Below are 13,478 nucleotides of genomic sequence, written 5' to 3'. Positions count from 1 at the left end.
AATATTTGTTGAACAGTCTTGGCTGCTGTGAAACTGCAGCCCATGTGAGTTTATCTACAATTCAAACTGAAGTTTCCTGTTTTCATTTATACGTCTGTTTAAACAGGACATCAAGAAAACAATTATCTTCCCACCAACAGTTAAAACCCTCTAAAACCTCTAACAATGATCCAGCTGTTTCCAGGCAGCTTACTATTTTATATTTGGTGTTTTTGGCCAATTGTTTGTTGTTGTTGTTTATTAAAATATTTGTAAAATCAGTAACCTGAAAGTTGCAAGACCCTTTACCCTTTGTTTTATTAAAGCTATCAAACCACATTTCACAGTGAGCAGGTGGCGCAAAGAAAAAAGATCATTCAGGTTCATATTTTTATGAAAGAAATTGTTTTGTTTTTCAGTTTGGTTTTGACTGTGGAAAATACATTTGTTGACATCTTTTACAACACTGAGACTTTGTATTTTGAGAGTTTAACAGAGTTGTTATGAAACGGCAGATAAATGAGCACGCAATGAAAAAGATCATTCATGTAAACTAAGGTTGGGCGAGTATTTATCGAGCATCGACGACAGGCTGAGGCTGACACTGGTCGTTTTTACAAGAGCGATTTATTTATCTCCCCATGAGTAAGTTTGCTAATAATGTTGGTTAAAGCTAAGAGAAGCAGTCAACAGGAGAAAAAAATAACAGGGCTGTTTTAACAGCATCTTCTTCCAGCTGCAAGCAAATACACTCACGTCAGTGTGCCCAAATGCAGCAGCCACTTTGTATTTTTTTGCCAACTAGTTCCTCCATGTTTAGACTTCTTCTGTGTCCTAAATGCACAAATCAGTCCGTGCATGATTAGTTGCTCGGCCCATCAAAAAGTCACCTGTGTGTATTTATCGCCTATTGTTACTTACTGGACTGATGAATGTTGGTTGGAAAAATATATGGCTGAAAAAGCCATTAAATAAATTTCCCATTTTTTCTTCATTCTCATCAAACATGCATTGACATTAATTTTCTTGGTTTATCGTATGTCCGACTTACAGTACATGACAAGCCCGTACTAACAGCAGACAGCACAACCATACCAGCAGGGGGCAGTGTGACACTGACCTGTGATGTGAAGGACTCTGCTGACTTAAAATATGAGTGGTTCAGACAAACGTCATCTGAAGTAAAGTCCATAATAACTGGTGAATCAGGCAGAACGATCTCTGTGTCTGAAGGAGGCACGTACACCTGCAGGGCTGAAGGGAAAAATATCATCATTACAGGAAGTGACTCAGTCACAATTAAGAAAACTGGTGAGTTTAAACATTTCACTTGAACTAAAAAAAAATTCTGTTATTATTATTATTATTGTTTTTGTTGTATTTGAGGTATTTTTAAAGACAGATCAGCATTTATTCACATAATTATGATAAAACCTGCTGCTGGAAACAACTTTTTGTATTATCTTTTTTTTTTAACAATATTTGTTTGTTGAACAGTTTTGGCTGCTGTGAAACTGCATCCCAGCTGGTCTCAGATATTCACTGGTGAGACAATCACTCTCAGATGTGAGATTCAGGGAGGTGGAAATTTTATATAACTCTCAAGGCTGCAACAGCAGTGGTGTGGAAGGTGAGAGAAAGGACCGAAGAGCAGGCACTGACTAATGACTAATTGGGAGAGAGCTGTATTTACAGTCGTGAGATACAAACAGAAGCAGTGCAGGGACAAAAGAAATGCCTAAACTGGGAAAACTAAAAATCATACAAAATGGCCTGCATGTACTCAGTCCCTAAGGACCCCAAAGCGCTTTACACGACATTCAGTCATGCACCCATTCACACACAGGTGACGGCAAGCTACATTGTAGCCACAGCCACCCTGGGGCGCACTGACAGAGGCGAGGCTGCCGGACACTGCGCCACCGGGCCCTCTGACCACCACCAGTAGGCAAACATGGGGTTAGTATCTTGATATTTGGCATGCAGCCAGCCTGGGATCGAACCACCGACCTTCTGGTTAGTGACTGACCTTCTCTGCCATCTGAGCTACAGCCACCCCATACAAAGAAACAAAAAACCTGGGACATAAACCCAGTACATGACACATAAAGACCTGAGATATGGAACAGGGAGCCTGGAATGCAGAAAGACAGGTGGGATAACAGGCACACAAACCAGCAAGAAACAGAGGAAAACACTGATCTTAAATACACAGGCACTAATGAGGGAGTGAGAAACAGGAAGGAAGCACAGCTGGGAATAATTAGAGATAATGAGGCAAGAGGAAAGCAAAACTAGACACACTGCACACAGGACGGGCTATCAAAAAAACCCAAAAACATGTAGCATGACATTCATAAAGATGCAGAATAGACACTGAGACATGAAACACAGGGAAGACGTAGAGACAGAGAAACAAGACAAGCATTTAACACATGGAGACAAAAGGAAAACAAGGATACAGAACAAAACCTTCACTAGAGACATGACAGCAAGAACACAGCGAACGGCAAAGAACAGAACAGGAAACCAGAAACTATAAATACGAAAAATCCCAGAAAACAATAATTCAAAGAATATATCCATCCATCTCCATCCGCTTTATCCGAGGCCGGGTCACGGGGGCAGCAGCCTAAGCAAAGAGACCCAGACCTCCCTCTCCCCAGCCACCTCCTCCAGCTTATCCGGGGGAATACCAAGGCGTTCCCAGGCCAGCCGAGAGATATAATCTCTCCAGCGTGTCCTGGGTCTGCCCCGGGGCCTCCTCCCGGTGGGACATGCCTGGAACACTTCACCCAGGAGGTGCCCAGGGGGCATCCTTGTCAGATGCCCGAACCACCCCAGCTGGCTCCTTTCGATGTGGAGCAGCAGCGGCTCTACTCTGAGCCCCTCCCGGATGGCCGAACTTCTCACCCTATCTCTAAGGGAGAGGCCAGCCACCCTTCGGAGGAAGCTCATTTCCGCCGCTTGTATCCGCGATCTCGTTCTTTCGGTCACTACCCACAGCTCGTGGCCATAGGTGAGGGTAGGGACATAGATCGACCGGTAAATTGAGAGCTTCGCTTTTACACTCAGCTCCCTCTTCACCACGATGGACCGGTGCAGCGTCCGCATTACTGCAGCTGCAGCCCCAATCCGTCTGTCGATCTCCGGCTCTCTTCTCCCATCACTCGCGAACAAGACCCCGAGATACTTGAACTCCTCCACTTGGGGCAGGAACTCATCCCCGACCCGGAGTGGGGACTCCACCCTTTTCCGGCTGAGAACCATGGCCTCAGATTTGGAGGTGCTGATCCTCATTCCCGCTGCTTCACACTCGGCTGCGAACCGTTCCAGTGCGAGCTGGAGGCCCTCACCCGATGAAGCCAACAGAACCACATCATCCGCAAAAAGCAGAGATGAGATTCTGAGGCCACCAAAGTGAAAGCCCTCCGCCACTTGGCTGCGCCTAGAAATCCTGTCCATAAAAATTATGAACAGAACCGGTGACAAAGGGCAGCCCTGGCGGAGCCCATCACCCACCGGGAACGAGTCCGACTTATTGCCGGCAATGTGAACCAAGCTCTTGCAACGGTTGTATAGGGATCGTATGGCCCGTAGCAATGGGCCAGACACCCCATACTCCCGCAACACCTCCCACAGGACACCCCGAGGGACACGGTCGAATGCCATCTCCAAGTCCACAAAACACATGTAGACTGGTTGGGCAAACTCCCATGCACCCTCAAGTATCCTGGAGAGGATAAAGAGCTGGTCCAGTGTTCCGTGACCAGGACGAAAACCGCATTGTTCCTCCTGTATCCGAGGTTCGACTAATGGACGAACTCTCCTTTCCAGCACCCTGGCATAGACTTTCCCAGGGAGGCTGAGGCTGAATATAACGTAAACCAAAAAACAAACAGTGGGTCACCAGAGCCAGGGCTGTGACAACAGCACATTTATTTCAGGTTGCCAAATCTGCTTTCTTTAAGATTTAAAATTTAATATAGTTTAAACTTTGACGTTGACATGTTTTCATAGAAGTCATTTTGCTTTGACATTTCCAATCAGCTCACAGAGAAACCGACACACACACAGTCAACTACAGCTTATCAAAATGTCAAAGTACTCGAGCACTACGGCTGCAACTATTCATCGAGTAATTCTCATAAAACGATTATAAAAAAGCTTTCAGTTTTTTGCTTTGATGCTTCATTTAACAAACAGCTCTGTAGAGTTCAGTCGTCACCATGTGAACTCGAGTGTTTCACCCACATTTGCATCTATAAATAGACCTGCAATAGAAACATATTAAGAAGCACGCCTGTTGATAAAAAGTATGACAACACTGAACGCATGCAGACCCAGTTTTCCAACAAAAACACTCATAAAAAACAGCAGCAGTGATGATGATGCTGACACAGTTTAACATGCAGTCAGTCTGCACACATGTAGCAAAGAGGTGGAGCTGTTCCAGAGACGGTGAGCTCAAGCTGAGTGAAAGAAAATGTGTTTCTAGTGTGTAAAACAGGAGCGCTGTCCCTGTCTTCACCATTAAAACCTTTCCTGGGAAAAAGCTCAGAAGTCCTTCATCACCTGATCAATGAACTCTGACTTGAGGAAAAGTGAACTTTTTAGCTGCTCCATCCACGGCTGTTTATTTTGCACAGTGTTACGAGTTCAAAAATTGGGGATGGATACAAGAGGAAAACCCACAATAACAACACTGGTCCGGCCGGGTTGAGTCAAACGATGATTTTAATGATCACACACGTGGGAGATGGACACTGTATGCAGACAGCCTCAGATCTCATCACAAAAAACAGTTTTGTGAAATCTGGGTATTAGAACGCCCCTTCATGCGTAATGACAGGTGTAATACAATCAATGTTGACAGTTTTATTTAACACAGAAAATAACATTGTCTCCTTCCCGAGGGCAGATGAACTGTTAACTTGCCTGGTGTCATGTTTAAATCAGGCAGCTCACAGAAGGCTCACAGCAGCTCTCCAACATTTTATACCAGTGATAACTGCAACAAGAAGGGAGGAGTCTAAAGGGGGGCGTGGGCTGTACCATGACCATATTTATACCAAGGCTTTCATTACATTATTTTTCCAATTTAAAATAAAGTAATACAAAATATTAATACAAATGCTTTAATATTTACAATTATAAATATAAAGGTTTTTTGCAGTAAAACTCAGACACTGACCTGGGGCTGTTAGGTTGGACACTGCATTATTATTAACATCTGCATCATCAGAACCTCGTTTACATCAATGCAAGAATTTGCCTGAAAGAACAGAGTAAACCTCATTACACTGACTTTTTATCATTGCAGCCAACACGTAGTCTGCACACTGAAATTAATTCTAACACTAATCATTCAAATAATTATGATAATAAGCTGCTGCTGGAAACAGTGATGTCTTTGTTTTTCTCAGTTCGTAACAGGATCACAGTGAAACTGCAGCACAGCTGGTCTCAGATATTCACTGGTGAGACAATCACTCTCAGATGTGAGATTCAGGGAGGTGAAGGAAAGGTGTGGAAATATGAATGGACAGCACCCAACACAAACAGCCCTCCAACATCCAGTGAATACAGGATCAGCAGAGTTTCAGTGTCCCACAGTGGAGACTACAGATGTCGGGGTAGCAGTGACTATCTCTTAACAGGATGGAGTGATGCCTTCAGACTGACAGTTTCATGTGAGTTGGACCATGATTCATGCTGACATTTCATGTTTACATCTGTCTACTACTCTTTGGTGTTCATTCAAAACTGAACTGGTATTTGAAGTTTGAATATTTATTCTGTTGTTAATTAATTCATTTTGTTATTGTTATTTTCCCCGAAGTAAATGATAACATGATGTATGTTTTCCTGTAACTTCAACAGCAAGTAAACCCAGAGCCACACTGACAGCACAACGTTCAATCATACCAGCAGGGGGCAGTGTGACACTGAGCTGCTCTGTGGAGGGCTCTGCTGGCTGGAAGTTTGACTGGTTCAGACGTGATTCAGTCTCTTCTAAAGCTCAGCTCATGAGAGCAAATGAAGCAAACAGAGTTATTAGTGTCTCACAAGGAGGTCTGTACCACTGCAGAGGAGGGAGAGGAGATCCAGTTTACTACACAGAGGACAGCAGTGACGTCACAGTTACAGAAACTCGTGAGATTAATAATTTTATTTCTGCCAAACTGAGAGATGTCATTTTGTGTTCTGTGCTAACAATTTCATTCAACAACTGTGAGTTTAATAACCCTGAAATGAGAGACACCTCCTGACAAATATAAGAATTTATTCCATCTAATTTTTTTATCTTCATGTTTCTATTTGTGTCTAACTGGATATTTTTCTGTGAACAGTTCCCAGTAAGCCCACTGTGACCCTGCAGCCATCCTGGACTCAGATATACAGCGGTGAGACAGTCACTGTCAGATGTGAGATTCAGGGAGGTGAAGGAGCTCAGTGGACGTATGAATGGAGAGCAGCCAAGTTAAACACACCTCCAACATCCAATGAATACAGAATCATCAGAGCTACTGAGTCTGACAGTGGAGGATACAGCTGCCGGGGCAGGAGGGACTATTTCTTCTCAGAGTGGAGTGATATCATCACACTGACTGTATCATGTAAGATCTTTCATCCAGATTATCTAAATAAGGAAAAAGCACTTCTTCTTTCTTACAGCTTTATAACTGTCTTTCATGTTGGTCAGTAAAATGTTTAGTTTTTATTCCAACAACAAAAACCTGAACAGCAGCTTTTTATTCACAGTGAAGAGAACAAAACATATGAGAGTAACTTCTCTGCTGTGCAGCTCTAATACATGAAAGATGAAATGCAGAACAAATGCTGGATCTGTCTCAGCTGCTCCACCACATCCACTAAGAAACATTAAATCCACTGAGTGTTCCTCATGTGTGTTTTTAACTTAGAAATGCAGCAAATTAAATATGAAAGATTAGTGTTGTGTTTGTGTGACAGTTGTACAGTTTGTTGTAGCTTCACCATTAAAGTTATGTGATATTTATTATTTCCATATTTCCACCAAGTTATTTCAACTGGTTTGATTCAGTCATTGACTTTTGTTCTTTTTCTAAACTGAACTGCAGATAAACCAAAGGCCAAACTGAGAGCTGATAACACAGCTGTTCCAGTAGGGGGCAGTGTGACCCTGACCTGCTCTGTGAGCCCATCATCATCATCTGGATGGAAATACTACTGGTACAGAGATGAGAAATCCTCTGAAGCCCTGACCACACAAGATGCAGTTTTCCACTCAAATGGACAAATCAGTGTCTCACAGGAAGGACTCTACAGGTGCAGAGGAGGAAGAGGAAACCCAGTTTACTACACAGAGGACAGCCAGTCAGTCAGGATTTGGAAAAATGGTGAGTTCAAAGTTAATGAACCCCAAATCACTACCTGATGAAAAGTATCTGATGGAAATTGACCCATTTTGTCATTCATTTGTTCATTTCCTGAATACAGTCCCAAACAGGCCTGTTGTGACTCTGTATCCAAACTGGTCTGAGATATACGGAGGAGAGACGATCACTGTCAGATGTGAGATCCATGGAGGAGACACTGAGTGGGATTATGAGTGGGAAACAAACAGCATGATAAAAGCTCCAAATCAAAGTGAATACAGGATTAGATCTGCTTCATCATCCAACAGTGGAAACTATCGCTGTAAGGGCAGAATGAAAAGTTCACAGCATGAAACAACAGAGTGGAGTCATTCAGTCACACTGAAAGTTTCTGACAGTAAGTAGAGTCATAGTTCATTTAACCTGGAAATAGAAACAGTTTGTAAAAATGTGTTTTTTATTAGTACATGTTGAGATATTTGACATGTTTAGATAGTCTCACTCTTAAAGTTCATCATAAATATTTGTGAGTCAACATTTTAGTGACATTGAATTCAGAGTTAAGAGACGAAAGATTGAGAGAAAATCTTTGTTGAACAGATGAACCCCGTCCTGTCCTCACTGTGTCTCCATCATGGCTGAGTCCTGGAGCCTCAGTAACTCTGAACTGTGAGGTTGAACATCCGTCTGCAGGATGGAGCTTCTACTGGTATAAAGCTGTTCCTGATCTATCAGAGAAATCCTCCAGTTATGAGCTGCTACCTGATGGCAGTGGGACTGCACAGGACTCCTACATCATTCATGGACAGACACACACAGCAGGATATGTGTGCAGAGCTGGAAGAGGAGACCCAGAGTATCACACTGATCACAGTCGACCAAAGTTTGTTTGGTCTGCAGGTCAGCTTGATTCTGTCTAATAAGTTGTGTCATCACTGTAATCCACCAAGGTTCAGCTCATTATTTTTTTTCTAATACTAATTTGACATTATAATCCTAACATCTGTGAGCTTTGTCTCTTCACTGCATGTTGTTTCCAGATGTTCATTCAGCAGCGTCTCTCACAGTGAGTCCTGACAGAGTGCAACACTTCACCTCTGACTCTGTCTCACTGACCTGTGACGGAAACTTCCCTGAGTGGAGAGTGAGGAAGTTCTCTGAGGACGGCCGACTCTCTGACTGTAGGAGAATGACTGGATCCACATGTGACATCAACACATCAAAGTCAGATACTGCAGTGTACTGGTGTGAGTCTGGATCAGGAGAGTTCAGCAGTGCAGTCAACATCACTGTACAGAGTATGTTATTATACATTTACTACTTGGATTTGGATGATTTAGAAATCACATGAACATTTGTCTCAGCTTTGCTGTATGTGAAGTCATTTTATGTGGGAATAAAATACATATACAGCAGTTTGTTAAATACACAAGATCAGATCTTCATGATGAAAAGCATTTGTACAATCTGTTCTTATTATTGTTTGTCAGCTCTTTCTCAAAGTGTGCACCAGCTGATGTGACTGAAACAATTGTGTGTGATTGTGTCACAGATGATGGTAATGGTCCTATCCTGGTGAGTCCTGTTCATCCTGTGACTGAGGGAGCTTCTGTTAGTCTGACCTGCAGCTTGAGAACACAACAAATACTTTCCAATGTGTTTTTCTATCACAATGACAAACTTATTGAAAATGATCCCCGAGGGGAGCTGAAGATCTCTGCAGTGTCAAAGTCTGATGAAGGTTTCTACAAGTGTCAGTACTCAGGAAGAGAGTCAGCACAGAGCTGGATGTCAGTTAAAGGTGAGCAAGATCAAAAGATTTTTAATTTTTCTGTGATTTATTATATTTATTATATTCGTGTACTGCAAAAGGATTAAGGATTTAGCTTGTTTCATCACAAATGTTGGAGCCTGCATGTTTTAATTTTTTTCTTGAAGTACTTTGTCAATTTATTTCATCTTATTTTACTGGGCTAAATAATTTATTAAAAATTCGACTTTCTTCTTTACAGTAGCTGTGTCCACACCTGAGAGCTCTAAATTTTCTCTTCTGATGATCTTTAGATTAATTCTTGGATTCATATTTATTTTCCTTCCATTCCTGTTGTTTTGCTGCAGACGGTCCAAATGTGAGAGCTTTTGTTCTTTTTATATATTTTGAACACAGAGATTACAAATAAAGTGGAAATGGGTTACACTAATCTAAAAGACATAACCATGTGAAAACAAACATCAAACATTTTTAATACAGGTGCTGCTAATGAGCAGACGCTCGATGAGGATGAAAATCAGCAGGAAGTGTACTCCTCTCTTCTTCATGGTTAGTTTTTAATGTGATTGAAATATTCTGATGCTATTTGCAACAAGACTGTACTTATTACATTTGCTGCAGCTTTTCATATAAATGTCATCTGCAAGAATATTTGTGTTTAAATTAGTATCACAGACATGAGGTGACTGATTTTCTCTGACCTGCAGGTGATCGTTGTGTCTATGAGGCAGTCAGAAGATGTGAAAACACTGAAAATGGTAAAGTTTACACTTTCATTAATACAGAGCTTGTGGAAGCTGGATGATGATACAGTAACTGTGTTTAACATGAAAGTCAATCAGATTCTTATTTCAGGTCCAGCAGAAGGTGATTACACCAATGTCACATCTGTGATTCAGCTCGAAGTCATTAACAAGACAAGTGAGTGCACAAAATGTGAGATTTGAAATGCAAAATATACATTGGTAATTATTCTCTCTGATAATAAATGCATTTGTGGACAAAGCAGAGAGTGTTTGAAATGCTTTCATTTGATCACCTCAACAGGGCAAAGTGGTGACCCAGAGGAGAGCTCTGACTACAATGATGTCAATCCAAATTCAGCCACAGCTCTAAAATCTTAACAGCAGCTCTTTAGCTGTTTTTCTCCGTTTTGCTTTTGTTTTCTCTCCCATTAGATAATAATTTTAATGGACTTTAATGTACTGTAGATCAGTTTTTAAAAAAAATCTTTTTAACAATTCTCTTAAAGTCTCTTAAAAAAAAAAGGAAAAGATTTTGAGTTCAAAGCAATGATCCTGATAGTCTGAGTTTATATTTCCTTCAGAAAGAATCACTCAGTGTGTTTCGCTTGATTCTCTCTCATTAGATAAAAAAAAATTTAATAGACTTTAAATTACTGTAGAGCTGTTAGTTTTTTACTTCTCTTTTATTTTTATTATATTATAAATGTTTTTCTGTGAAGCACTTTGTAACTTTGTTAATAAAAGTGAGATATAAATAAAGTGTGTTGTTGTTGTTGTGTGTCAGACTGAGAGTACATGTTACAGCTGTTCAGTGTTGTGCAATAATCCACTGAAAGAGAGCTTTTATTTAAAGGCACTGATTGTCATTTAAAACACTTTACAACCCTCCAACATGAACTAAAGTTATCAACATAATGGGAAGTAACAACTGCTCTGAGGTTATGCTCAGCAGCCTTTTTACTAACTTACGAGACTTGAATGCAGGTGGAGGTGATTCTGTGTGGAGTTTCCTCCATGAACTCCTCCTGATGTTGTGTACAGTTTGACGTGTGTCAAATAATTGTGGTGCTTTTAAAAATGCAACATTTTCTTCAAAATAATATCACACAACACTTCTTTTTTCCTCTGAGTGACCTGTGATGCTTATATGTGTATACAAATGTTGTTTCTAGCTGTCTGCAATATGCTGTTTATTAATCAGTTGAAAATGACTCATGATTTCTGGCTGAGCTCCAGTAAAGAGGAAATGCAGCCTGTGGTTGAAGAGAAAAATGTTGTGTTCAGTAAATGACTTGTTTTAGCAAAGAGGCAACAAGAAATACAGATAATAACAGCACAGTGGTGTTGTCTTGACAACTACATGCTGACATTGTCAAATATGAATATAAAGTATTTCCTTAGTTGAAGGGATAAAAAGTGTCAGGTGTGCCCCTGTAGCACTGCACTTGTTCTCTGTGTGGACTGCACATTTTTATATGATCTACTGGGAAAAATACCACACTGTGAGAACTGATGAAAACTCTCCTTTAGAAAAATATTCAGCATTTAGTTGTCAAGAGAAGCTGTGAAGAGTTTGTTTCTCACACTGTAACCAGCTGTTTTATCATTATTTATATGTTCATTAAGTTATTCTGTTTTCACTTCATTGCTATCTGACATCTTGCTAACAGAACATTTGAAGTCATCTCTTCTCTACATCACAGTGTGATGAGTCTATTAAGTGAAGGAGGACAGAGTGTCACATCTTGACAGTTATTATTATTATTATTAATAATAATATCCCAAAATTCATAGCGCGGCCCAGCCAATTCCAGTTTCCAAGAATGTCGGTACCTACTTAGTTTTAATATTACTCTTATTACGCTTTCTGGGTCACAAAATAAACTTTTAATATATTTTCAGGTGAGAATTTAGCTGTGTGCACTTCAAATATCTACTCTGTTTATCAAGACATCACATATTGGCAAAAGTGCTCCTTTTTGTTACCCACCAGCTCGATAACTAGCCGGGGTTTCAAGGCTCACAAGAGCCGGCAAGAACATTGAACTACCCGGCACATCGTTTTCAGATCCCCGCGGTCTTTGGCTACTCAGGTTAAACATGATATAAGTCACTTAGATGACTTAAAAAAAATATTTTTTTGGCTTTTCTCAGTGTTTTATTTGTTCCTGAGTAAATCATTTTGGCTGAGATTAAAGTTATAGTTTTTACACAGCTGAATAAACGTCACACAAAACTGATTAAAAAGTGTGAGATGGTAGAATTTACTCCAGTGTCCTGTTATATTTTAGATAAGAAGCAGACGGCTGAGTTTATTATTAAACTTTACTCAGACAATCTGCAAATTTCATTAAAGTTTAATAAACTATCATCTAGTCTTTATTTTTAGTTAGCACATATCTTAAACACTTAAAGCTGTAAGCTAATGATAGTTATATATAAGAGCAGATGCTGCTGGTGCAATAAGCTGCACGTTTTACATCCAATGGATGCATGATCTGATTAGTCAACTATCAAAATTGGCATTTGTGGCAGCCTTAGTCTGAAGTCATAAAACAAGAATTGTGTATATTTTTTGATGGGTGCATTTTAAAACTGGAAACATGACGATAGAGAACAACCTCTTTGTTCTTCTGAGCGGTCTGTCGTCCTTACACGTGTGTAGCAAACTGTTTATTCTGCTGTTTGTCTTTTTATCAGAGGAAACTGAAAACTCTCATGATTTCTGGCTGTGCCTGTGGGTTGAGCCACAAATCTTTTGTTCAGCAGGTGTTATGTTTAATGTTTTCAGCAAACTTCACACAGCAGAGGAAACAAGGAATTCAAAGAGCACCGTGGGAAATTCATAAGCAGCTGTTTTCCTGATTGTTGATTTGTGATTTGCTCATTTAGTCCTTCTGTGTTCAGTTTGTTTGCTACCTGATGTGTTACTACAATATTTTAAGTTATTTATTGCAAGTATTCATGATCAAAAATACATTAAGTCATCATTTAAGGTCGTTTTGTGTAGTACATTAGTACAAAATATAATCACTGGGTTGTGTTTGGAGTTGGTTGCCAACAGAGGGAGTCATTTTATTATGACTTCATCTGCTTGGCTGGATGTTAAATATTAGAAAATAAAAGTTGAAGACTTTGACTTCAGAGTCTATTATTTGCCATGTCATGTTGCAATAAATAAATACAATACACACAGTTTTCTGTGTCTATAAAAAAAAGTGTGATGAGCCTTAAAAGTGAAAGAGGATGAATAATTTCTTCTGAGCAGCCTTCAGTGCTTTTGTCACTTGGTGGAAATGATTTTAGTATCACACTCTGTGTTAGTTAGTACACATTTGTAGCATATGCTGCTTTTTGTATGCTTTTATTTTGAAAAGTAGTTTTGTTACTTCCTAACCTCATCCTCCGAACGCAATGAGGTGAACTTAAACTTAGAGCAAAGAGGACATAAAGGAAGTCGTGGCAGGAGGCCGTGGAGCTGTTTCTTTGGAACCAGTGTCAGACCTGGAGGAGGAGCCAGACCCAGTAACAGGTGATATACAACTGATAGACGACAGAGTATATCTTTACCATATTATTGCGATTTATTTAAGGCCGTTGTCACCATATGCAGAGTACACT

General features: G+C 40.3%; 1 protein-coding gene across 1 annotated transcript; it reads left to right on the top strand.

Moving 5' to 3' along the window:
* Positions 1-1,491: 1,491 nt before the first annotated feature.
* On the top strand, positions 1,492-10,281 carry LOC113017634 (sialoadhesin-like; the record flags this gene model as incomplete). Its single annotated transcript, XM_026160775.1, has 14 exons — positions 1,492-1,609; positions 5,406-5,672; positions 5,863-6,135; positions 6,333-6,599; positions 7,083-7,361; positions 7,462-7,737; positions 7,941-8,240; positions 8,381-8,638; positions 8,893-9,141; positions 9,353-9,469; positions 9,592-9,660; positions 9,819-9,869; positions 9,967-10,032; positions 10,159-10,281. Coding segments are annotated over 14 exons (2,667 nt in total), but the record flags the coding sequence as incomplete, so codon positions are not given.
* Positions 10,282-13,478: the final 3,197 nt, after the last annotated feature.

Source organism: Astatotilapia calliptera, unplaced genomic scaffold (genome assembly GCF_900246225.1).
Source record: "Astatotilapia calliptera unplaced genomic scaffold, fAstCal1.2 U_scaffold_17, whole genome shotgun sequence".
Taxonomy (NCBI): Eukaryota; Metazoa; Chordata; class Actinopteri; order Cichliformes; family Cichlidae; genus Astatotilapia; species Astatotilapia calliptera.
This window is presented reverse-complemented; position numbering and strand designations above follow the sequence as displayed.